At 41.1% G+C, this 26,767-nt stretch overlaps 1 protein-coding gene across 2 annotated transcripts in view; it reads left to right on the top strand.

Annotated features, from left to right (window-relative positions):
• The window catches only part of TTC7B (tetratricopeptide repeat domain 7B), a 301,343-nt gene that overhangs the window by 188,170 nt on the left and 86,406 nt on the right, over window positions 1-26,767 (top strand). Inside the window, exons 16-17 of one of the 2 annotated variants that reach the window (XM_024209699.1) lie at window positions 784-900; window positions 8,846-8,943. In XM_024209699.1, the coding sequence (XP_024065467.1) occupies window positions 784-900; window positions 8,846-8,943 (215 nt within the window). The remainder of the gene's footprint in view (window positions 1-783; window positions 901-8,845; window positions 8,944-26,767) is intronic. The other variant, XM_024209700.1, reaches the window with a different exon arrangement.

Genomic DNA, 26,767 nt, shown 5'->3' with positions numbered 1-26,767 from the left:
CAATAAAAGATATTACCTCACTCATCTTGTATCTCCATCAAATTTACAGTATATCACTGACGTTATTGGTTCCCAAGATTGGTTTGACAGTGATGATGTATCATAGAAATTGTATTCTGTGGTCAGATATTTCAGCCTTGTGTTTTCAGTCATAAAAAAACCCACTAAACGTCAAAGAACAAAAAACAATTCATTAAGTCAAAAGTACAGTGGTATATAAGATAAATATTTTGTACACCACAGTTCCCACGGGTTGATATACATGGTTCTATGTTAAATGTAGTCAATGTCATCTTGGATCTAGGTGCTGATTTTGACACTGAATGGAGCCCATATTGAGAATTACAAGAAAAAAATAAATGTAGACTCCCCCTTGAACATAGAATTTAATTGAAGAATGCACCCTAGTTTAGACCAAGATATCTACATGAATGCAAAATTTTATGAAAATCAGATTTAATTTACTGTGTGTTTATGCTTCCACAACAAAAAATGAGTTGTATATTACCATATGTTACTTTACAAATAGGGCTCCTATTAGAATGATTTCTTTGTATGTGATGTGTAAGGTAAAGAAAAATACCTAAAGAATACAATTCCAGGGTATGGTTCTATAAAGTCAATATTTCAGATTCCCCTCCAGTTTGGTTCTCTGTAGATAGTATTGGGAACTTTTGTATTCTAATTTGTTTTCAAATCATTGCAAGGATCTCTCAAATGAAGATTAAGGGTTTTTGCTTCAGTGTGACTCTTCAAAAAAAAAAATTTCCCCTTCTCCGTTAGATTACTGTTTTCAAAAGCCAAACTGGAATCCCTGTGCAGAGGCCCGGATGAGGCACTCCTTACCTGCAAACATATGCTACAGATTTGGAAGTCCTGTTACAATCTCACTAACCCTAGGTAAGATGCTAAAGAAATCTTGGATTTTGTCTCCTGTACACTGAAACTCATCAGAAGATTTCCAATTTAATTACAATTCATAAATCTTTTTTCTTGTGTTTACTGCTAAGATGGTTCTTGGGATATATCTGGTCTCTATTTACAAAAGGTTTTTTTAAATACATTGCTCTACAATTTTGAGACAGAAGTGGGTGGTTAATTACAAGAAGTTTTATGATAATGAAAGCTGGAAAGGCCTGTCTTAATTTTTATTACTGCATATTTGCATTTCTGCTTTTCTAAGATAAATTAGAGATGGTTGGGACTCATTGATTTCTGTTTTTCAAAGGGAAAAAGGGTTAAAGTCTGATACGTTTAATGTACAATCAGAGTTGTATTTAACAGGGACTAAAACTCACAAAGTTCATTTGATAATCGCTAAGAGCATATACCCAACTGTTTGATTATCACTAGGGCTTTCAAGCGATTAAAAAAATTAATCACACTGTTAAAGAATAATAGAATACCATTTATTTAAATTTTTTTGGATGCTTTCTACATTTTCAAATATATTGATTTCAATTACCACACAGAATACAAAGTGTACAGTGCTCACGTTATATTATTATTTTTATTATAAATATTTGCAAGGTAAAAAACAAAAGAAATAATATTTTTCAATTGACCTAATACAAAGACTGTTGTGCAATCTCTTTATTGTGAAAGTGCAACTTGCACATGTAGAATTATGTACAAAAAAATAACTGCACTCAAAAATAAAACAATGTAAAACTTTAGCGTCTACAAATCCACTCAGTCCTACTTCTTGTTCAGCCAATCGCTCAGACAATCAAGTTTGTTTGTTTGCAGGAGATACTACTGCCCACTTCTTGTTTACAATGAGAATAGGCTTTCTCATGGCACTGTTGTAGCTGGCGTCGCAAGATATTTACATGCCAGAGGCACTAATGATTCATATGTTCCTTCATGCTTCAACCACCATTCCAGAGGACATGCTTCCATGCTGATGATGTGTTCTGCTCGATAACAATCCAAAGCAGTGCGGACCGACGCATATTCATTTTTATCATCTGAGTCAGCAGAAGACTGATTTTCTTTTTTGGTGGTTTGGGTTCTGTAGTTTCCACATTGGAGTGTTGCTCTTTTAAGACTTCTGAAAGCATGCTCCACACCTCATCCCTTTCAGATTCTTAAACCTTGGGTTGAGTGATGTTGCTATCTTTAAAAATCTCACATTGGTACCTTCTTTGAGTTTTGTCAGATCTGCAGTGAAAGTGTTCTTAAAACGAACAACATGTGCTGGGTCATCATCCGAGATTGCTATAATATGAAATATATGGCAGAATGCAAGTAAAACAGAGCAGGAGACATACAATTCTCCCCCAAGGAGTTCAGTCACAAATTTAATTCACACACTTTTTTTAACGAGCGTCATCAGCATGGAAGCATGTCCTCTGGAATGGTGGCCAAAGCATGAAGGGTCATATGAATGTTTAGCATATCTAGCACATAAATACCTTGCAATGCCAACTACAAAGTTCCATGCAAATGCCTGTTCTCACTTTCAGGTGACATTGTAAATAAGAAGCGGACAGCATTATGTCCCGTAAATGTAAACAAACTTGTTTGTCTTAGCCATTGGCTGAACAAGAAGTAGGACCGAGTGGACTTGTTGGCTCTAAAGTTTTACATTGTTTTGTTTTTTGAGTGCAGTTATGTAACCACAAAAAATTGACATTTGTAACTTGCACTGTGACAATAAAGAGATTGCACTACCGTACTTGTATGAGGTGAATTGAAAAATACTATTTCTTTTATCATTTTGACAGTGCAAATATTTGTAATAAAAAATAATAATGTAAAGTGAGCAGTGTACACTTTGTATTCTGTGTTGTAATTGAAATCAATATATTTGAAAATGTAGAAAAACATCCAAACATATTTAATAAATTTCAATTGGTATTCTATTGTTTGAGTGCAATTAATTATGATTAGTTTTGAGTAAACTGCGATTAATCGACAGCCCTAATTATTTCTAAAATATAAGAGCCAATATCATCCATTATCTGGGGGGGAGGAGAGGTGTGCTAGAAATTGTGCACAAGCTACTCCAATGGGAATATTTTAGAGAGCGGGAATTTTTGAGAGGAGAATGCAAGGAGAGAGGGCACATAAGACAGCTATTTCTGGATCCCTGATTCTGAGCTTTGGTCTCTAGTGGACCTGGCCCGGCCACGAGTTAGAGAAGCTATGGGGGTGTTCTAATTTACACCACTTAAGGCTCAGCATAGCAGAGGGATGCCCTTCCTAGGACACCCCCTTAACCAGTGGCATTTGATGTACGGAACTAGTTCTGCCAAATTAACTACAATTGACCAGTTATGTCCAAGTCTCTGCCCCTTGACATTGCTTTAGTGGTGCAAAGGGCCAGACCCTAACCGAGCAGATGGTACTTCAGATTAATTTACCTTTCTACTAATGCAGGGGTTCTCAAACTGGGGGTTGGGACCCCTCGGGGTCGCGAGGTTATTACATGGGAGTTGTGAACTGTCAACCTCCACTCCAAACCCCGCTTTGCCTCCAGCATTTATAATGGTGTTAAATATGTAAAAAAGTGTTTTTAATTTATTTGCTATGTGAAGGGGGTCACCAGTAAAAAAGTTTGAGAGCCACTGTACTAATGGGAATATAAGCAATTTTACCACAAGGGAGATAGGGGGTTCAGCTTGAACTGTGCCCTCCATTGTGGTACCTTTTATACCTGAAAATGTGTTGCTTCCAAATACCTGTCTAATCCCTTGTTTGTACTAGCTATATGTGTTGTAGCTTTAGGTGTAGTTTATAGAAAAATAGTACTAAAAAAAAATGTTTTAAATGTATTTAATACTGTATAAGGAATATTTCTGTTTCATCTAAATTCCTGTAGTGTGTGACAATTTAAAAAGCACTTGCAGGGGTGGCCTGTTGCTGGGCGAGGAGTTTATGCAGGAGAGTAGTACTATATTTTTGTTTTTCTTCCAATAAAGAGAAAAAATCGATTTAGAAGACTTGTTGAGTTGTCATGAGAACCATCTGTTTAGAGCCCAGTCCACTTTAATCTTCAGCCATGCATTTTTTAAAAGCCTTCCCCACATTCACAAATTTGGTTACTCATTGCTTGAATATAAAGTCCTCATTTTGTGATGTCACCATCTTTTGCACAGTATTTAGTTATGATGTCACAAAGAGAGTATTCTTAGGCCTGGTCAACACTACGACTTTAATTCGGATTTAGCTGCGTTAATCCGAATTAACCTTTCACCCGTCCACACTACAGAGCCAGTTAATTCGAATTAAAGGGCACTTAAAATCGATTTCTGTACTCCACCTCGACGAGCGGAGTAGCGCCTAAATCGATTTTGTTAATTCGAATTAGGGTTAGTGTGGCCGCACACCACCGAATTACTGTGGTTAAAGTAATGGGGTAGTGTGGCCGCACACCACCGAATTAATGTGGTTAAAAACCGAATTAATGTGCTTAGTGTGGCCGCGCACAATCGAATTTATACAACCTGTTTCCCAAATTCGAATTATCTAAATTCGGATTAATCCTGTAGTGTAGACATACCCTATCTGAAGGTGGGAATAAGCAGTAGGAGCAGATGAACTCTTTAAAAGCAACTATTATTTTCGTGAAGATATCCCTCATTTAAAAATAAAGTTGTTGAAAAAGAGATGTGGAAATAGGACAGCCTTATTTCCACATCTCTTTTTCAACAACTTTATATATATATATAAAATCAGTTAATTTTGTTATTTTTTGTTTTTCTGAGTATGTTATAAATATTTACAAGCCCAAATATTCTGTTCAGATTGTTACACCAGTATGAAAAGGGGCTAGCAATAGATTAGAATAGGACTATTTGGCAAGGGTCCAGATACTGTTAGTAGGTTTGTCATTTGAAAAATATTTCTAATATTTCCCATTTTATATATATGGCAAAAAGAGTTTCTTATCCAAATTCCCAGAATGCTCTGCTGAGCAGAATGGTTTCAATTTACTTATAAGCTTAATTGCAGCATCATACCTGTGCACGTAACATTGTAAGCATATCTTTATACCTTCCTACAATATGCAGTTATACTTTTGTGCAGCACGAATATCTAACCATGCTTTGTCATTGCTTTCCTGATGTGCTCAGTGCTATCGAGCCTAAAAATACTTCAGTTAAGTAACAACTCCTCCAGATATCAGCAGGAATTCTGACCTGCCCTGAATTATAAAAGCTTAGTATTCTCATTACATTGGGTTTTATATCAGTTCTGAATAATAATTGCCAACTCTCTTAATCTTTCCACCTCTCCTTAAGAACCTGGGAACCTCTGTCTCCGTATTTAACACTAACCTAGATTTTAAGGCTGCTGATTTTGGTAAAAAAAGCTCTAACAATTCAGTTACAAAGAAATCTTTATAAATTACAATCAAGATCAAAGTGGATCTCAGGGAGGGGGGGCTATGAATAAATGCTGTGACACAGGAGACTTGGTTTTGCGAATCACATCACATTAGCACTGTTGTGGTTGTGATGGTATCACTCACCTCCCTTATGTAGCATCTGATGTGGCATACCTCCCTGATATAGTGCTGACAGGGTTGTGGTGATGTGACATACCTACCCTAATGAAGCATATTGCATTTTCACACCAATAGTAGTTGAACACGGAGTAGTATTATAATTAGAAGGGGGTTCCCTTTCTAATTTGTGCTGCTGAATGAAAGTTCCCTGTTCTGACTAGCTCGACTTGCAATGGCACATATCTCTGGTTGCAATCAGATCACCTTTTGTAGGAGAAGGTTGGACTCAGTGTCCTCATTAATCAGTTACCTATGAAAACAACTGAACTGAATACATGATATAAAAGTGCTAATACTACTCTTTCCTATGGCTTTGTTTTCTTGTGTTTTATAAGATCAGTCTGCTCTTTGTTGTTGAAAGTCATTTCCAGCATACAAGTAAATGTTTGCTCACTAATTGGCTATAAATCCTTAGAATGCTGCTACTCTTTAATTCCCTTATTGTAAGGTATAAGGCTTGTAGGATTAAGGCGTAATACTTACATCAAATGCAATGCATCTGTAGTCTGGTTGCTAAAGTATATTGAAAATTAAAATAGGTTCTTTCTCTTCTTTTTCTATATTTTTCTCATTACAATTACAGTATAACGTACTTCCCTCCTTAAACCAACTCAGCCTAATTAAGGGAATACAGTGTACATGCGTATAACTTTAATTCCATTTCTGTACATTAAATAGGAAAGAGGTAGGCCACACCCCAAATTAGGAGCAGTGTAGGACATTGTCACATACAGGCTTATTTTGGAATAAATACAAAATGTTAATTAACTACGGGAGGAAACCAGATAATCACCCAGAATGTCAGTGCAGTAATTAAAAGGTAATTTACATTAAATGTTGTTCTGTTCAACGATATTTAGCGTGACATTGTTCCTGGGTTGAAGAAGTAATTAATATAGCTGTTACCAAAAAATATGTGCCAACTGATGTAATAACTATAGCTGATGGTCTGTATCCCTGAAAATTCCCTTCTGTTTCCTGTAGATTGCTATAATAGTATCCCTTTGCAGGGAAATTGCAGTCTAGCAATGACATTAGTGTCATGCAAGATCTTATTGGTAACATTTTAGCAACATCTTCATAAAGAAAGGAAATAGTATCTTTCACTCTGTTTTTAAAGTGTGTAACTATAATGAGTTTAGTAGCTGAATTGAAAGAAAAGGGCAAAAATACATTTGAATTCAAAAGTAGGAGGCCATTTAAAAATTGGGACAGATATAAAACTGGCCCAGATTCTGATCTCTCTTAGACCCCATTTTATACTGGTGAATTGAATGGAGTTACTCTGAATTGTCCTGTTGTAAGAGGAGAATTAGACAAGAGCATATACCATATTAAATGGTGCTATTACAATTTAGGGTTCCATTGAAAAAATGCCTTTTAAAAGGGAGAATTAACTGTGAAAAGTGCCAGATTAACAGCCCTAGAAACAAAAGTTATCTATTTATCCACAGAATGTTTAAGGCACAGACAGTATCAGTACGAGCTTCCCATCACTGTCCTGCTAATGTGCCTCACCACCAACCTGGAGGGACAATTTAGGGGTGAGAGGAAATTCATTCTCCATTCCTATTAAGTCCTGGTCCTTCTGCTAAAACTGCCAGTCAGGTGTCCATATGGTTGGTTTATTTGTGATGTGAACTAAGAAATGGACTAATAGACCAATTTTTTCCCACATAGGTAGAGCCCTACCGAATTCACAGCCATGAAAAACGTGTCATGGACCATGAAATCTTTTCTCCAGATTTCACTGGGGAGACCAGCATTTCTCAAATTGGGGGTGGGTCCTGATCCAAAAGGGAGTTGTGTGGGGGGGGCTCACAAGGTTATTTTGGGGGGTAGAAGCATTTCCACCCTTACTTCTGCATTGCCTTCAGAGCTGAGTGGCCGGAGAGTGGTGGCTGTTGGCTGGGTGTCCAGCTTTGAAGGCAGTGCCCCACCAGCAGCAGTGCAGAAGTAAGGGTGGCAATACCATACCATGCCACCCTTACTTCTGCGCTGCTGCCTTCAGAGCTGGGCGGCTGGAGAGTGGAGGCTGCTAACTGAGGGCCCAGCTCTGCAGGCAGCAACGGAGAAGTAAGGATGGCAATACCATATCATGCCATCCTTACTTCTGTGCTGCTGCTGGCGGCAACTCTGCCTTCAGATCTGGTCTCCCGGCCAGCAGCCATTGCTCTCCAGCTGCCCAGCGCACAAGTAAGGGTGGCAGTACCGCAGCCCCCCACCGCCCCCAACAATAACCTTCTCCCCCCCCCACACACACACATAACTCCTTTTTGGGTCAGGACCCCTACAATTACAACACCGTGAAATTTCAGATTTAAATAGCTGAAATCATGAAATTTATGATTTTTTTAAATCATATGACCATGAAATTGACCAAAATGGACCATGAATTTGGTAGGGCCCTACAAATAGGATGCCAAATCAACCGGCTAGATGGCATTGACTTCGTACTGCCAAACTAGACTAGACTCAAATGTAGTGAACAGAGCTGAAAGATTCTTACAGTAATTCATTACCAGTCTCCTGTACCATCTGTATTTATACAAAGGTTGTCCAGTATCAGAAGGGTAGCCGTGTTAGTCTGGATCTCGTGTTAGTCTGGATCTGTAAAAGCAGCAAAGAGTCCTGTGTCGGATGCATGCATCCGACGAAGTGGGTATTCACCCACGAAAGCTCATGCTCCAAATACGTCTGTTAGTTTATAAGGTGCCACAGGACTCTTTGCGGCTTATACAAAGGTTGTTGCCCTAAATTTAACTAAGCATAAAATTGAATTGGTTTATCTGCAAAACATCCTCTTTTCTTCAGATCCCTGCTTAAAACTCAGCTCTTTGAGCATTTCTTTTACTCTTTAGTAATCTCCACAGCTCCTCTTGAACTTTCACTCTTTGTCCTACGTTTTGTTTTGGTTTGGACGTGTTTAGATTCTGTTCTTTAGGACTGTCATCATCTTATTAATTGCCATGTAAATTTACTGTATTGTGCACTAGTTTAATAACTTGAGTCTGAGTATGTATTTCACTTGTAAAGCTATAACATTATATGACTCACTTGAAATGTTTGTATCTTTTGTGCCCATTTTGATTGATTTTATTATGGAAAAAAAATTGTTAAAATAAGTATGGATTAAATTTTTAGTTACCTTTTATTTAGTGTAGTTGTTTAGCTGAATAATTGGCCATGTTTAATACTAAACTTTGATTATCACTATCCACATTTTTTTTGCAACAACATGTGAGGAGGTACAGTATAAAAATTGTATCTCAACAGTCAGTGTTTGATTTTATATTTTAAATAACTTGTACTTCAAATATTGTGTTACAGTGATTCTGGACGTGGGAGCAGTCTGTTAGACAGAGCCATTGCTGACAGACGACAGCTCAATACGATTACCTTACCTGACTTCAGTGACCCTGAAACAGGTGAGAATTAACATCTTGAACAATAAAGTGGCAAAGATAATGTGTGGCTCAGTATCATCGGTCAAATCTTACAAGATAAAAAGACCAAAGCAGTCAGTGTAAGATGTGATTATTTTTGCACTATATATCTTCGTTGTTGTAAAGTAAAAAAAAAATAAATAAATTGCAGTATCAAGTTTGTTTGAGGAGATGCTTGCAATATATAAACTTTACTTTTTATTAATTAATTTATTTTTGTTTTTAAAAGTGCCCATTTCCCAGGCCTGTCAGTACATTTGTATTAATAAAATATATATAAACATTTTAGGAAGTATTACTATACTTATTGTTAAATATTTAATAATGGTTAAAAGTTGGCATGCTGATCTATTCTATTCTAGCTAGGGTCTGATACTTTACCCATTCCCTTGGTATCTGAGCATTTCTGAGTAAATTTTTTCTTTGTATTATTTAATAAGCAAATTAGGGATACAAAGAGAACTCTCTCCCACCCCTTCAAAAACGTTAAGATTTTTTTTTAGCTATTTTTGGCACTGTATAATTGAAAACAGATTTCATTTTGGTGGCAGGTTCACAATAGAGGCTAATAGCTTTTGACACTTTAAGAGAAATAAATATTTTACAAGTCAGATAATGAACTTCTCATTAAACACAGTGCAAAAGTCTGTTTCCTTACTTTTGTGGTTTTATGTCAAAACTATAACATACTTTTTGAATTGTCTTTGAGACATGAATTTTTGTTTACTCGGGCTTCAATATAAAATGCTTTTGGAAAGCTTTCTAAGCCTGAGATGCCTTTATGGCATTTTGACAGTTGTAAATTAGAACTCATCAACCTGTGAGTAGTTGAAATATAATGTAACAGAATTATTCAATAGTAAAAAATTGTACTTGCTTGCTTTATTTCTGAAACCATGAAGTTGGACCAGATGTGCGCACTCACATGCACAAAGAGGTGCATTTTTGCCATTATTGTAGGTATTCTGTTATAAATGCCTTATTTCCGAGAATTATAAAGGATTGATGCAATGTGTACTGTACCATAGCAAGACGTCACATTCTTATGTGCACTTGCAATTTAAAAAAGCATTTTAATTAAAAATATGAAATTTGGCTTGTGATCATTCCACATTCTGGGCTATCTCACTGCTTTGTTTTATCGAGAAAATACAAGAAATGAGGTATGAAATTTTAAAATCTAGCTACTTATGCATGCAAAGAAACATTTGTTTTTCAAGTGGGTGCCAAGATTCTTTACAGAGCCTTGGGACACCTTGATTTTACCTCTCCAGTTACTCAGACCATGAACAGTAATCGCTGCCTTTATAGACTGAATTCTCTTCATAGCCCTTCATCACTCACCATTAATCAGCCAGATGAGGTGCTGTTAAATAGAGATATGCCTGGATCAAAACTTGTAATCTAAAACCACGTGAACTTTTTGGGAAGTTTGCATCCAGGTCTGAACTTTATTACTGGGGCTTGTCACAAGCAAGGAAATGTAGGGGCTGGAAGGGACCTCACAGAGGCAGGACCAAGTTTACCTAAACCATCCCTGACAGATGTTTGTCTAACCTGTTCTTTAAACTATCTTCAGCCAAAACTGGAACAAAGGATCTCAACAAACTTGAATTTTTTGGAAGTTCAGAATTGTCTTATTCTGAATCTGAACTGCCTGTACCTGGGCAGGGAGGAGCTGGGGGTTAGTAGAAAGAGAGGAAAGTTTGTAGTAGAAAGAGGTCTGCAGGGAGAATGGGAGAAACTCTGCAGTCACTCTATGGGATCAGTGTGTGGAAAAAGCCCTCAGATGTATTCACTTAAGGACCAAGAGAGGGTTGAAAGGTGAAGCCCAAGGAGTGCAGAAGGGGTTTGTTTATACTTTATTCTAGGATTTATTGGGGGATTCCAGGGGAGAGACCTGGAGGTCCTAGCCCTGCGAGAAGGGTGAACTTAGGCTGTAGGAGAGGTCTGTTTACAGGGTTGGTAGTCCAGGGAGGTGACAATAAGTAGTTTGAGGGATTGAAACTTGACTGTCTATTTAGGGTCCCTGGACTGGAACCCTGGGCATGGGTTCCTCTATTAACCCCACTGGTAAGGTGATAGAAAACTTGTGAGAAGGGGGATTGATGACTGGGAGTTTGAATAAAGGACATATGAACCACGGGACCCAGGATCAAGGGTGACAGATTGAACCAGAGGGATTGGAAACTTGTTGTTCGTTGGACTTTTTGTTACCGCAGAAGGGGCTGGACTAAAATATAACCTGATCGGAGGTCCGAATCAGAAGAAGAGGCAGACCGTACAGCAGTGGTCCCCAACCTTTTTGTGGCCAGTAGCACATTCATGTTTTCAGAAGAGTGTGGCGGGCGCCAACAATTTTGCACGGCTTATTTTGTAGTTGTACATTAAATAATACGAAAAACATCATATTACATAATATATTACATAATGTATGAATCCAGAGAGAAGAGAGAAGCCGCAAGGACAGAGAACACGGGCGCCCACAGCCCCGGAATACTCTGTCCCAAGCAGGCATGGGGCCCTGGCTTCTCTCCCCTGCTTGGCACTAGGTGGGCCCCGCGCCTGCCGGGGACAGAGAACACCGGCGCCCGCAGCCTGCAGCCCCAGAGTTCTCTGTCCCCAGTAGGCGCGGGGCCATGGCTTCTCTCCGGCTTAAACCACAGCCCCGCGCCTGCCAGGGACCAAGAACACCAGCGCCCGCAGCCTGCAGCCCCGGAGTTCTCTGTCCCTGTCAGGCGCGGGGCTGCAGCTTCTCTCCTCTGCTGGGCACTAGGTGGGCACACATAAAAGCCCCGGCGGGCGCCCGCGGGCACCACTTTGGGGACCACTGCCATACAGCATCAGAGCGGTCTGTCAGCAGGGGAGCTTACTAAATGAGAGCTTACTACACCATGCCTAGCCCCAAGGGGACTTGTCAGCAGAGAGTCTACTCTTCTACAGTCGTTCTTCTTGCTGCTTTATGAAATATAAAGAGTGACTGAAAAGTAACTTTTGAAAGGGTTTTTGTTCTTGTTAATAATAATAATAAAATTAATATTGTAGCATCATCCAAAGATTCCAATAAGGATTTAGGGTTTATTGCGCTGCATGCTGTACATGCACACAGATGGGGACAATCCTTTTCCCAAAGAGCGTACAGTCTCACTTAGAAATTCAGGTTTTCTGCTACCCTCTTTATCTGGAACACTGTGTAGATGGATGGGGAAGTAGAAGGATTATGACTCTACAAGTACCAAGGAAGTGAAACTTAGTATGTTGATTAGGGGGAAGGTGTTGTAGGTAGGTACCTTAAAACTCCTTGATTTTTACTTTTGAGTTAAACAGATGTTATCAAATGTCAGGAACCATTTGGAGGAAAAGGTCTTAGATGATAATAGTGCAGGGGTGTTGAATCTTTATGCGCTGAGAGAGGTTCCACTACAGTTCAGTGGGTCTTCAAAAATATAGAAGAAAAGAACTGACATTTCTGATAGTTTTAAGGTAAAAATGAGCAAGAAAAAATACCTTCATGAGAGCAACATTCCGTCCTCCTTTATATATCAGAAAGGAAAGGGAGGGAGTTGAATTCAACTCTTTTTTTTTTTTCCTTTGTAAGCCAACTTTTAAGTGATGAGTCCCTTATCCACACATCTGAGCAGCATATTCAGCCTCTACTGACCTACGGAACAAGCGACTAGAGCTAATAATCATACCAGAGGCCTTGTCTATCTACACAAAACTTGTACCAGTTTAGCTAAAGTTGTTTTTAAACTAAATGCTAAACTGGTGCAAAATCCTGTGTAGATACTCTTATTTCCAGATAAGAGTTTCATATATCAATTTAATGTAAGTCAGTTCCTTACCAATTTAAACTAAACTGAAATAAGCCACTCTTAAAATAAGTGTTTACATAGGGATTTGCATCGGTTTAACTAAACAGACTTAATAAATTTAAGTTACACCTGTGCAATTTTCTAATGTAGACAAGCCCAGACCTCTTTTGTTCACAAGACTAGATGTCATGTCATGTCAGCCCACCTAAAATCCTTCTCCACTTTAGCTAAATACCATATCTTTGGTTCATTGGTCAGTTCATAACTCTGGTGTTCATAACTCTGAGGTTCTATTGTACTTGTTTTATTATGTGATAGTCTTAGCTCACTTATTTTTGGACTATCATAATAGAAAATAAAATTAGTAGGTGGTTTTAAACCACATTGTCTAGAACTTTGTTTTTCCTCAAATAAAATGAGTTTAGAGCATATTAAAGAAAATTTTCTTTCCAAATTAATTGGTTTTGATTAAATCTCATTTTCTGGTTTTCTTGTACATAAAGACACTTGTCTTTGAATATCATACAAGATAATTGACTTTGTAAAGTTGTATAAAGAAAAACTAATACTTGTTTTCTGCAGAAACCATCTTCATACTATTAGTAGTGAAATAAATGCTTTGCATTATATCATTTTCTTTTTGGAATTCATGAATCCATTAAAACCCTATTCTTGGATCTTTTTTCTTTTATCAATTTTTTCTTTCATTTTTTTAGCTTCTGATACTTCCTTCTCATCTCCTCTCTCAAGAACAGAATCTCCTCTTCACCTGTTTATATCTTCTCATCCTTCTCACCCTCATCCCAAATCTGATACCTGTGTGTGGCCCATGCAGCCTATCCATACTGCGACTGTGTTCTGGGCCCCACGCACCTCTTCTCTGTAAACTGGTTCTCTCTTCCTGATAGGCGTGTTAATTTGCTCTTTGTTTGTTTTTCTGATAATCTCCATAACTGATAAACAGTGTTTCCATTTAAACTATTTTAAACTTCAAAACATTAGCTTCAACTGGAGCCTGCCTGGTCAGATGCTCTTAGTTAACTAGTGGGGGAGAAATATTAAAAATACAAACATTAGTAGTGCATGAGGAGATTTTAATAGGTAATATTGGAGTACCGAAAGCGCTACAGTTTTGAATAGATTAGTATCTCAAACTCCTGGATGTGGCACGATGTAATAGATGGGAGGAGAAAGGGATTATCAATCAATATTGGTTTAGAGTACCTGTTATATGCATTGCAATAAAGCATATCTGGTGTTGAACCTGGAATAGTCAGTTCAGTTACTGGTACCCTTTGTCTCATAGGAATATAACCATCTACGAGGTTTGTCTTTCTCATCCATAAGTTGTAATAATTTATTTTGCGTTGTTGGATCCTTCATTAACACTATAATAGCTATAATTTATAACAACTATCTTTTCCTGAAATCTTGCACCAAGGAGGCAAATGCATCAAATAATTTGTATTTATTTTGTTTATTTTGCATATTGCAAAGGCCTATTGATCTGTCTTACTGAACTATAATCAATTGCGTTCTGCTAATGTAAACCCATTGTAGGCCTGATTCTCCTCTCACTTAAAAACTCTACAAAATATATCAAAATTAATCTGGTGGTGCTACCAAAATAAATCTGGTGTTGGTGTTGTAACCTCTTGTTTAAAATAGCTTTCTAAACATTTTTCTCAGTTTATATTTGTTCTCCTTCCACTAGATTGCTTACTATTAATATTCCTGACCCTCATTGTTAGCCTTAAGTATAGTACTATTTGGTTTCACTGCTATACCACAATAATTCAGTGTTCTGAAGTTCAGTTTTGGTATTGGTCAGTGACCCTCCTTGATATTTTAAATGTTCAAATCTATGGAAGCATGAATGTTTCTTTAAACTTCAGGGTACTTAGATACAAAGGCTTAAGAAGTTGAAGGCTGTGTTCCATCTTGTAGCACTTTAATACCTGATTAACTAGGAAAGCGTTGTAGGTTTTGCATTGTGCTTCCACAGGGCATACTGCTATAAGATGGTACAATGCAGCATTAGATTGTTTGTTTGTTCTTTGTGGAGCAATGAGTTACCAGGAGTTCCACCGGGATGCCTAACATATAATGAGAAAACGCAGAAGTGCAAACACAGACTAAGTGGTATAAAGTCTGAGTTTTCCATTTCCAATAAAAGCTACAGTATTAATAAGGAAAAGAGCTTTCTAGATTGCATGATGATGTGAGGGAAGTTTACATGATGATGTGTAGGGTATAAAAGCAGAATGTCCGATTCTTATCTAAAGTGTAAACAATTGGTGAGATTCAAAGCTTTGGGTATTTTTCCCCTTTACGCTATATGAATAAAAATTTAGTCCAGATCCTTGTAGCTTCTTGGTATAAATTTCAGGGCTGAAGACCGTGGGCTGCTTATTTTATTCAACTCTACATCTTCCTGTAATAGAAACACATCACAAATGTTTAGTTCACCATACTGTACTGGTGAAAACCAAAATGATTTCAGAAGTTGTAACAACCCCTCTTTTTCAAAACCTTTATTGAAAGCTGAAAACAATAAACCTGATTTTCAGTTTGAAGATTATCAGAAGTCTTTTTGTTTTCTTGGAGTATTTAGTTTTTATATTTTGCCTTTTTTTAATTAAGATTTTAATTTGTGATTTGATCTGTTGTTCAAAGGTAACCCACCAGATGCTTACTTTCATGGTTTTTACTCCCTTTTTTCAGTTTGTAAGTAGTATTCACTATACAGGTCTACTTTTAATTTCTAAATGACTTAAAAATCACATATTTCTCCACAGCAAAATGTAAATATTGTTTATCAATAGTGGAAGTTTGATACAGTGTGTAAAGTGCAGCTGATGCTGTTTACTCATTCAATCACTCTGAGGGCTGTAATCTTACAAAATCTGAATGCACTCAACCAACACGTGAATTTAATTATTAAAGAGGCAGTATTAATTTCTGGACGGCTGCAAATAAAGGTATTTCAGGAAGGTCTTATATAGAATAATGGTCAGTCACTGGTAATTTTTATTATTAAAGTTCTTAAGCCACCACTGTGAGTAAGCATTACAGTGGTCTAATATGTAATGTTACTACTGTTAATTTGATTTCTAGTGCAATTCACAGTGGGCCATTGCTTTCTTTTCTGAGAGGTGTTCCACTGCCTGAAATAGTAATTGTCAGAGGAGAGCTAAAGACCTCAATAAAGAGAATAAAATAAAGAGCATAGATCAGTAAATATACGTTTAAAGTTAGACAAATAAATTATCCAAGATACAAAACACATTTTTTGCAATCTTGAGATTGCTACCATCAGATATATTTTAAGATTATTTTATGCTTCGCCTATAGAAAATTGTGGCATATGTGTTTTCATTACACTTTTCACTTTGAAATAGATTTCTCCCAAGTAGTGAAGATACTTTTTTTAACTGGGGGAGGGAAGGGAGTAAGGAGAATTTGGAAGAGCTGTACATATTTCACTGCAAGTATGGTGTCTGTTCAGTGCAGATAGACCTGTGAAGATCTGAAGAAGAGCTCTCTCTAAGCTTGAAAGCTTGTCTCTCTCACCAACAGAAGTTGGTCCATTAAAAGATATTACTTCACCCACCCAGTGCAGATAGCGTTATTCAGGGAACTAAAGGAGAGGGTATGCTAAATCTTATTGCCCAGATTTGGCTTTCTTGAAATGTTCTTCTGCCCAAACTGATAATTAACATTGCAACTTTTGTGTGAGGAAAAGTGTCTCAGGTGCCTTGTGAATATTCAGTAGGAAGAATGTAAATGTCAATTGAAACATCTGCTTTATGTAGCCCTGCAGAAGGTACTGTCTTTTTACACAAAATGTGTTTGCTTGCATTAGCACACAATCCAGTGCATGTTACACCATTTGTATTTTTAAATATTTTAATGCCTGCTTTTTGTGCATGTGAAATTGGAAGCGTTCTTCATCCTGCCTGAGTGTTTCTGTTGAATTCAGATTTCTATTGCTTTGAATAAGACATTGTTCCATTAAATTTGATTTATAAAGCAACTTTCCTCTTCTGCGGCAAGAACAAGAATATATGACAGATTTTCATTAAATCAAGTATTTAATGTTGAAATTTATTTAGAAATTACCAAGAAAATTACTAGGAAAGCCATGGATTTTATCATAATTTTCTTTTACATAGGGATGCTTATGAACATCTAGGCTTCAGGACAAGATGGAATTTTTGATAATCTAACACACAATTTTAGAGAGAATCTGTAAATTTAGGGCATTGCTGTATTTGCTGAAATCAGGCAATAAGCAAGTCTTTGAGGTGGAAAGGTCTTCTCAGAGCAAATGCCAGTAAAAATGCTGACGGTTCAGTAATCATCTGGTCACAATGTAAGGTTTCCTTGGTAATTTGTTCACATTATGGCAGATGAAGTCTCCTATTGAATTAAAAGTTTATTGATTAAAACATTCAAACAAGCAAAGGCTGATCGTAAACTAATAAAATGTTGGTTTAGTGACAAAAATTCTCTCTTCATAAATCCTGAATAGCGATTGCGAAAGGTAATTTGGAAGTAAAGCAAAATATTTCTCAACAAAAATGTGCCATGAAATAAAAAGTTAGACAGCAAATCTCACACATTATTTTACCATGTTATTTCCAGATGTTATTCAGGTGGTAACTAAATATGTGAGTTCTTGAACTTTCAAAAACTTCCCGCCATTGAGACAATTTTAGTATCAAAGATGAACCCTAGTAAAAGTAAAACCAAACAAGCCAAAAGTGATAGCAGAGAGCCATTATGCTGATGTATTATGACTAGTTTTCTTTCCCAAACCTCTCATCCCTTTTTCAGACATTTGAGTTCAAAAGAACCTTCAGTTTCTTTTTTAAGGGAACAAAACCTTTCTTCAGTTCTTCGCAATGTTCAAGCTTAAATCCTGATTTTAGCAGTTGTCCAGCAAGTTCTCTGTATGGGTTATGTTTTCTGATGAAGAGATAATGGAGTGTTTTACAGCATATTCAGCTGGACACAAGTGGGCTTTTACAGTGAATTCTGATGGGCTGGGTAGGGATTAAAGAATACAGAATATATATATTCCTGGTCGAAGCAATGAGAGTAAAACTGCCATAGTACCTTTTAGGGATGGAAGGGGGATAAAAATTGAGTGAAATGCAGCAACAAAACCTTGCTGGAGAGAGCTAAGCAACTTGCAAAGAAATGTGATTGGCTGAGGGTCTATAACCATTCAAACAAAACTAGGAGAGATCTGTGTGATGCTGGGGAAAGAGCAGAGTGAGTGTGCGGTAGAGTGGAACAGGAAGCCAGAATGTAGGCATTTAGCACCATAGTAAGTGTGAGATGTAGAGCAAGAAATCTGCATTTTAAATAAGAAAACTTCTGAAGAAACTAGAAGAAAGGCAGAGTGAACTTTGGGCACTCAAAACTCTGCTTTTAAGAGAACCGCTCCCAGTTGTCCACAGAACAACTGTTAAGAGAAACTGTGTACCATGCATTTCCTCTGGAAGAGCCATGAATGAGCGAAATGCTAATTGATTGTGGTGATACCAGAGAAGCATGAACTATTGTGGGATTAGATTTCCGGGGATGAGAGTGACACATGGTCAGGATGCTTGATTTGATGACTGAAAAGACTACGTGACTATAAAAAGGCATAGCCCAGGCATGATGAAGCTCCAGTGGTAGTGTTGACTAGAGACCCACAAAATACAGGGACTGCCAGAGGCTGCATTAGAGGCTATCCCATCCTTTGGAGAAGGCCTGTGAGAAACTACTTGGAGTCAACTAGGACACAGATGTTCAGATTAGGAGGCCATGGGAAAAAAGCAAAAATGATGTAGTTCTGTTCTGTTATTTTGCATAAATGGTGCCCAACCCAGACTACATACTTGTGACTTATTTTTCTTTACTTTTCGATAGCAATTAACTTCCAACTCTCCTGCACTACATTGAGATTACCTAAACTCCTCAGCCTTTGAAACAGGTTGAAGCGAAGAGGAGTGAAAGAACAAAAGCTGTGATTTTTAAAGGGACCTATGGGAGTTAGGCCCACAAATCCCATTGAGTCTCCTTCTTTAAACTTTCAAATTCAAAGAAACCACTGTTGAAGACAATGCGGACTATTTTGGAAAGTTTAGTCACAGGGTTTTATTAGCAGAGGATAGTAAGGGAGTTTTGAAGTTGATTCATTTGAAAGGTTATTAATATTAATAGATTAGAATTGCCATCACCATTTCTAAAATAATCTGAGTTTGTGAAATTCTATGTCCATCATTTGATTGTAAATGTTTAGTCCGTGATTAATTTAAAAATTCTTGTGAGCCAGATGTATTAATCTAGTGAAAATTAGGAGATAAACATTTTCTATTTATTTAATGGGATAAGGAAGCATGCATTTGTAACATTTGCATATTTTATTTAGAGAATACTACTAAGAAATAAAATTTTAAGTGATAAGTATTATAAACTTATACATATTTACATAGAACGGCAAAAATTGTGTGAATTGATCCTTTCTGAAAAGATCTGAAAAATGAAAAAGTTAAGAGGGCACTCTGCAGCTTCAAATAACAAGTGTGAGGCAGGAATCAGTTGTCAGGTGGCTAGTTATGATTTATATTTCACAAGTCTCAGGAGGGTTTTGGAACATACTAATCAATTAAACAGCAATTCACCAGGACCAGATAGTATTCACCCAAGAGTTCTGAAGGAACTCAAATATGAAATTGTAGTTGATATGTAACCTATCACTTAAATTAGCCTTTGTACCAAATGACTGGAAGATAGCTAATGTAACGCCGATTTTTAAAAAAGACTCCATAGGTGATCCTGGCAATTACAGACCAATACACCTAACTTCAGTACCAGTCAAATAGATTGAATCTGTAGTAAAGAACAGAATTATCAGACACATAGATGAACATGATATCTTGGGGAAAAGTCAACATGGCTTTTGTAAAGGGAAATCATGCCTCAATAATGCTTTAGAATTTTCTGAGGGTGTCAACAAGCATGTGGACAAGGGTGATCCAATTGATATAGTGTATGTGGTCTTTCAAAAAGTCTTTGACAAGGTCCCTCACCAAAGGCTCTTAAGCAAAGTAATCAGTCATGGGATAAGAGGGAAGGTCCTCTCATGGATTGGTAACTGGTTAAAAGATAGGAAACAAAGGTTAGTTTTCACAATGAAAAGAGGTAAATAGCCGGATCCCCCAAGGAACTGTAGTGGTACTTCTGCTGTTGAACATATTCATAAATGAACTGGAAAAGTGTGTGACCAGTAAGGTGGCAAAGTTTGTGATGATACTAAATTACTCAGTATAGTTAAGTCCAAAGCTAACTGTGAAGAGTTACAAAGAGATCTCTCAAAACTGGGTGACTGGGCAACAAAATGGCAAATTAAATTCAATGTTGTTAAGTGCAAAGTAATGCACACTGGAAAACATAATTATCCCAAATATCTGTACAAATTGATGGGTTCTGAATAAGCCTATTACCACTCAAAAAAGAGCTCTTGAAGTCATCATGGATAGTTTTCTGAAAACATGCAGTCAGTGCATGCAGTGCAGCGGCAGTCAAAAAAACTAACAAAATTGTAGACACCATTAACAAAGGGATAGATAATAAGACAGAAAATATAATGTCACTATATAAATCCCTGGTACTTGCACACCTTGAAAACTGTGCAGTTCTGGTCGCCCCATCTCAAAATTAGAATTGGAAAAGATACAGATAAATGCAACAGAAAGATTAGGGGTATAGAACAGCTTAGGGTATAACTGGATTCAAAAAAGAATTAGATAAGTTTGTGGAGGATAGGTCCATCGATGGCTGTTAGTCAAGATGGTCAGAGTTTCCTAAATGCTCTGGATGTCCTAAATGTCTGACTACTAGAAGCTGGGACTGGACAACAGGGATGGATCACTCAGTAAATTACCCTGTTCTTTTCATTCCCTTTGAAGCATCTGGCTGGCATTGGCTTCTGTTGGAAGAGAGGATACTGGGCTAGATGGATCACTGGTCTGACCCATCATGGCCATTCTTATGTTCTTAAATAAGCTGTTATAACTTTGGTATAGTTGCTTATTATCCTATAGAACTATCTTCTGCTCAAACAAGTTTTACCACCAGGTTACTGTTACACTGTATGTGGATTTATCCACTTATAGAATTACTGTAGTAAACTGTTTACATTCCATTGTTTTTATGAGTTTATCCCTAGATACTAGGGATGTGCAATCTGAATAATATATTTGCTAAGTGGAATAAATTTTGGCCTATTTAGAAGGTACCAAAACATTTGTTTGCATACTGGAAAATTTTTACTCCTGTTAAGATTACATGGTTCCCACTATACAACCAGCCTCCTGCTAGGGAACAACTCCTCCCCGCTGAAGCTTTGTATTATTACAGGTGAGGGGTTGGATGATGGTCTGCAACTTTCTCCTTTCCTCAGCTTTTCTTCATATCAAGGAGCTGCATCCCTTCCTCACCAGTTCTTCAAGAGACCTGGGGTGGATTCTCTTTCTTAACCATTTACAACAGACCATGTCAGCAGTGGGAGTAGCAAAGGCTTCTACTCTGTTGTGAGCCACTGCACAGATCGCATCAGACATCCTTTAGGCTTTTTAACTAAGAAATTCTCTGAGCCCCTTGCTGCTGGGAGAGAGCATGAGTCTCTGCTGTTGATTGTGGAGCTTGTCATCTTTAAAAACTAAGGAGGGAAATGGTGGATCGGATCCTGAAATGAACGGAATGACTGCTTTTATAGCCTTGACAGAACTGTTCAAACATAGTGACAAATTTCTCTCTCCGTGCAAAATAATAAAATACACACATCAGCATTTCCCAAATTGATTGGGAAGCTGGCACCATCGTAGTCTGGGGGAGGGGACGGTAGACAAAAGAAGCATTGGGATAAATTATGCAATATGTATCTGCATTCACCACGTCCTCCACTTTAAGTATACTCTGATGTTATTACATCAAACTGCAGCAGTTTACTGAAAGCCATCATATTGTGTCTCTTCTCTTGTGAAGGCCTGTAATGTCAACAGTCACGTGACCAGCTCACGTTTATTGTTCGCAGTTTAGGCAAGCAATCACCAACCCAAGCTTATGTCTTTGACTTCTGTGGTAGTCAGTTTAACATCTTCCTGTAAAGCATCTGCTGCTGGTAATAATTATGAGAGGCAGGATACTGGACTAGATGAACCTTTGGTCTGATCCAGTCTGGCATTTCCTGTGTTCCTGTTTTCTTCCTGTTTTCCTATCTCTGTAAGCAGTGAAAAACTTCTTATTTAATCAAGCCCAGTGAGCCTCAAATACAATTTGTAATTACAGAACAAATTTACAGTGGATTTGTAAGTATTTAAAATCACAGTGAGAACTATAACTTAAAATGTTTATGGTCTGGATAGAAAAACATCAGTGCTAAAGATTCTCTGCTGACAGTTAAATATTTAATACATACGTTTATTTTATCATGAAGGTAGCATACATACTGAATTGGTAGAAAACCTATTTCATTTTTCATTTACTGGAAAAGAGATACTATTTCAGACTGAACTTTAATTTCTTCTTCGAGTGATTGCTCAGGTGTATTCCACAGCAGGTGTGCGTGCTCGCCACGTGCACTGGTGCCGGAAGTTTTTCCCTTAGTAGTACCCGTAGTGGGGGAGCCCCGCTGCGACCCCTGGAGTGGCACCTTTATATCGCGCTATAAAGGGGGCCGCGCGCTCCCCCCACCCTCAGTTCCTTCTTGCCGCCAGTGAAGGTAGTCGGAACTTTGTGCTCTAGCATTTGCTGTAGCATTTATCCTTAGTAGTACGATCTTCGACCGTAAATAGTTTTCTATAGTTAGTGGCCTGGCTCGGGGCATGCCCCGAACCCCAGGCTTCAAGTCGTACGACTCCTGTCGCAATTCCATGCCCAGAAGCGATCCACACTCTGTCTTCGCTGTCTGGGCGAGGCTCACATAAGTGAGCGCTGCAAAATCTGTAAGTCGTTCAAGCCCTGGACTAAGCGCGAACGAGATATCCGACTCCGGGCCCTGCTTATGGAGTCGGCATTGGCCCCGGCACCAGCGCGCCGACCCGGCGCCGGGCACCGCATCCTCGGTGCGGAGCGAAGCCCCATCCACCAGTCGGCACCACTCCCCCACTAAGAAACAAGGCAAGATCCAGCGGCATCGAGACAAGGACAGGGGTGAGGCCAGACCCGAGTTGGGTAGCCCACAATCCCCCTCGGGGCCCAGACCTCCGACTCGAGTTGAGCGGAGTAGTCCGGCCCCGTCCGCGCGTCGACGCCAGAGGCAGCTCAGGCAGCGCATGATATCCTCTTCCTGCCGGTGCCGGGCGTGCCACCTGAGTTGGGCCCCCGGTCCTGAGGGAAGCCGCCGCTGGGTGCTCACCAACCCTCCCCTGCCACGTCGGAGGTTGAGGTCCCGGATCGATCTGCAGGGCCTTCCCATAGCCCACGACAGATCTCCACTCCGTTGACTGGGTCACCTGAGAGCGAGTCTCCGGAGTCTTCCTCTGCCCAGAGGGGTCGCAGGCACCAGGACAGAAAGCGTCGATGCTCCTCTTCCACTTGGAGTGATAGCAGGTCTCTATGCCATCGGCACCACCGCTCATACCACGGCGCGCACCATACTTGGAGTGCATCCCGACCGGCACCGAGGCGTCGTAGCCACGGTTGCCGAAGGGATTCCAGACATAGTTCCTCCCGATATGTACATCTCGTCGTCGAGGTCCAAATCCCACGATCGGAGCCAACATGGCCGGGACCAGTCCAGCAGCTCGTATGGCACCGTGCGCTCCTCGGTAACTTCGGCCTCGGGCCCCAGCCATCCCTCCCCGGGCCGCATCGTCCCTCAAGAGCAAGCAGCTCTACTAGGACCTCAGACGGCTCAATGGCAAGGGGTGCCCTGGCAAGGACAATGGTGCCAGTGAGCACTGTGGCCCCAAGCGCCCGCACCAGCGAGGCCCCGTTCAGTGGCTGGGGCGTCCCAGGTCCACTGGGTGTCCCCGTCTCAGCACCGAGAGCAGTCCTCGTGTACCAAACCACTGGCACCGCACTCGGACCGAGACGTGGAGTGCAACCCGACGGTACCGCCCGATGCCCTAGGGGCGGTACCGGTCGTCTCGGCGGCACCGGACAAGTCCATAGCGGCACCGCACCCTCCTTCTCAGGAGGATTTTAAGGCTCATCAGGAGCTTCTCCGACGCGTAGCCACAAATCTCCAGCTCCAGGCTGAGGAGATGGAGGAGCCATCGGACACTTTGTTTAATGTCCTGTCCTCCTCGGCACCGGGCCGTGTGGCCCTACCGCTCCACCAAGGGGTAGCCAATATTTCTGTCGGGCTCTGGCAAACCCCTGCCTCTCTGCCGCCCATTTCTAAGAAGGCAGAGCAGAAGTACTTCGTGCCAACGAAGGAACATGAGTACTTGTACACTCATCCTGCCCCGAACTCACTGGTTGTGGAGTCCGTCAACCACCGAGAAAGACACGGCCAGCCCGCACCCACCCCCAAGGATAAAGACGCCAGGAGACTAGACGCTTTTGGGAAAAAAGTTTATTCTTCTGCGAGTTTCCAGCTCAGGGTGGCAAACCATCAAGCACTCCTGAGCAGGTATGATTTTAACTTGTGGGGGTCTCTGCTGAAATTCAAGTTTCCCTCCAAGAAAAGGACAGGAAGGAATTCAAGGCTGTAGTCGACGAAGGTGCGGCAGCGGCGAAAGCGGCGCTCCAAGCGGCGTTGGACGCAGCCGACACAGCGGCTTGTTCGATGGCCTCGGCTATCTCCATGCGACGGGCGTCGTGGCTCTCGCTGTCGGGGCTGTCCGTGGAATCCCAGTCCCTCATGCAGGACCTGCCCTTTGATGGAAAGGCCCTGTTTGCAGACCTAACGGACACTCATCTGCACAGGATGAAGGACTCCTGCACCACCCTGCAGACTCTCGGCCTGTATGTCCCGCCAGCCAAGGACAAACCCAGGCCGCAGCCCTCGGCTCCCCCTGTAAGTGGCAGATATGAGCCCCCGCCTAAGAGGGCTAAGGACCACAGGCACAGGTCACAGCACCAGTCCCGTTCGGCCCCACGCCCCAGCCCTTCGAAGGGCAAGAGGCAGGGGAAGAGGGGTTTTTGACTCTTTGCAGGGGGCCACCGGTCCTGTTGCCAGGGAAACCCCCCAGTTAATAAAGTCGTTTTTTGGCAACCGTTTATCTGCCTTCCGAGTGCAATGGTCCCATATAACGTTGAACCGGTGGGTCCTCAGTACCATCTCCCAGGGGTACATGCTGCAGTTCGATTCACCCCTACCCCACCATCCTCCGTCCCGCAATGTCCCCGGAGACCCAGAGCACGCCCTCCTTCTAAATCAGGAAGTGACGCGCCTCCTCACCCTGGGCGCGGTGGAGAGGGTACCTCACGAATTCCAGGGCAAGGGGTTTTACTCCCAGTATTTCCTGATCCCGAAGGCGAAAGGCGGGCTCAGGCCCATCCTCAACCTGCCGAATCCAACCAGTTTCTGGTCCGCTGCAAATTCCATATGGTGTCCCTGGCCTCTATTGTTCCGTCCCTAGACCCGGGGGATTGGTTCGCAGCCTTGGACCTCCAGGATGCGTACTTCCATATCCATATTTTCGAGGGCCACAGGCGCTTCCTCTGCTTCCTGGTAGGGAGAGACCACTATCAGTTTACGGTCCTTCCCTTTGGCCTTTCCACGGCCCCCAGGGTTTTTACCAAATGCATGGCGGTAGTGGCAGCCCACCTCAGGAGGAACGGGTTGCAGATCTTCCCCTACCTGGACGATTGGCTGCTCAAGGGCAGGTCTCGGTCCCAGGTGCAGGTGCAGATGAAATTCCTGCTTGATACCTGCACGAGTCTAGGCCTAGTAGTAAACGAGGACAAGTCCACGTTAGTCCCGGTTCAGCGCATACACTTTATAGGGGCGCCGTTAGACTTGGTGGAGGCCATGGCCTCCCTCCCCCGGGACAGGTTCGAAACACTCAAAGGTCTCATCGCCTCGGTCACGGCCTTCCCTGTGATGACAGCATGGGTGTGCCTTCAAATCCTAGGCCATATGGCAGCATGCACCTCCGTGGTGCGACACGCCAGGCTCAGGATGAGGCCCCTCCAACTCTGGCTGGCCTCCCAGTACTCCCAGGCCAGGGACGGCCCGGACAAGGTTGTCACGTTGCCACCCAATGTAGTGGCCAACCTGCAATGGTGGTCCCTCCCGAGCAACATGCTTCATGGTATCCCCTTCAGGGAGACCCCTCCCTCACAAGATCTGGTGTCGGATGCCTCGGACCTAGGCTGGGGAGCCCATGTGGGGAGCTTCAAAACCCAGGGCAGATGGTCGCCCCCGGAATTGTCCCTGCACATAAATGTCAAGGCGCTCAGGGTGGTACACCTGGCGTGCGTGGCTTTCAGCTGACACCTAGGGGGAAAAGTGGTCAGAGTCCTCACAGACAATACGACCGCAATGTATTATATCAACAGACAAGGGGGCATGCGTTCCGTGGCCTTGCGCCAGGAAGCCCAGCACCTGTGGGAGTTCTGTATAGCCCACAATATCCTTTGGAGGGCTTTTCACCTGCCCGGCAAGCGCAATACGCTCGCGGATCGCTTAAGCAGGGTTTTCTCCCAACAGCACGAGTGGTCTCTACACAGGGAGGTGGCCAAGAGGCTCTTCCTGGAGTGGGGCACTCCCCAGGTAGATCTTTTCGCCACCGTCCAGAATCGCCTCTGCCCTCGGTTCTGCTCCAGGGCAGGAGAGGGCGAAAGGGCAATATCGGACGCGTTCCTAATTCCATGGTCGGGCCGCCTGTTCTACACCTTCCCGCCCTTCCCCCTGATAGGCAAGGTCCTACAGAAGGTGAAGGCAGACAGAGTGCGGATTATCCTGATAGCCCCGGATTGGGCCCGTCGTCATTGGTACGGGACCCTCCTGCAACTTCTAGTGGCCCCCCCGCGCAGAC

Source organism: Terrapene carolina, unplaced genomic scaffold (assembly GCF_002925995.2).
Source record: "Terrapene carolina triunguis isolate 2854851 unplaced genomic scaffold, T_m_triunguis-2.0 Scaffold96, whole genome shotgun sequence".
Lineage (NCBI taxonomy): Eukaryota > Metazoa > Chordata > Testudines > Emydidae > Terrapene > Terrapene triunguis.
This window is presented reverse-complemented; position numbering and strand designations above follow the sequence as displayed.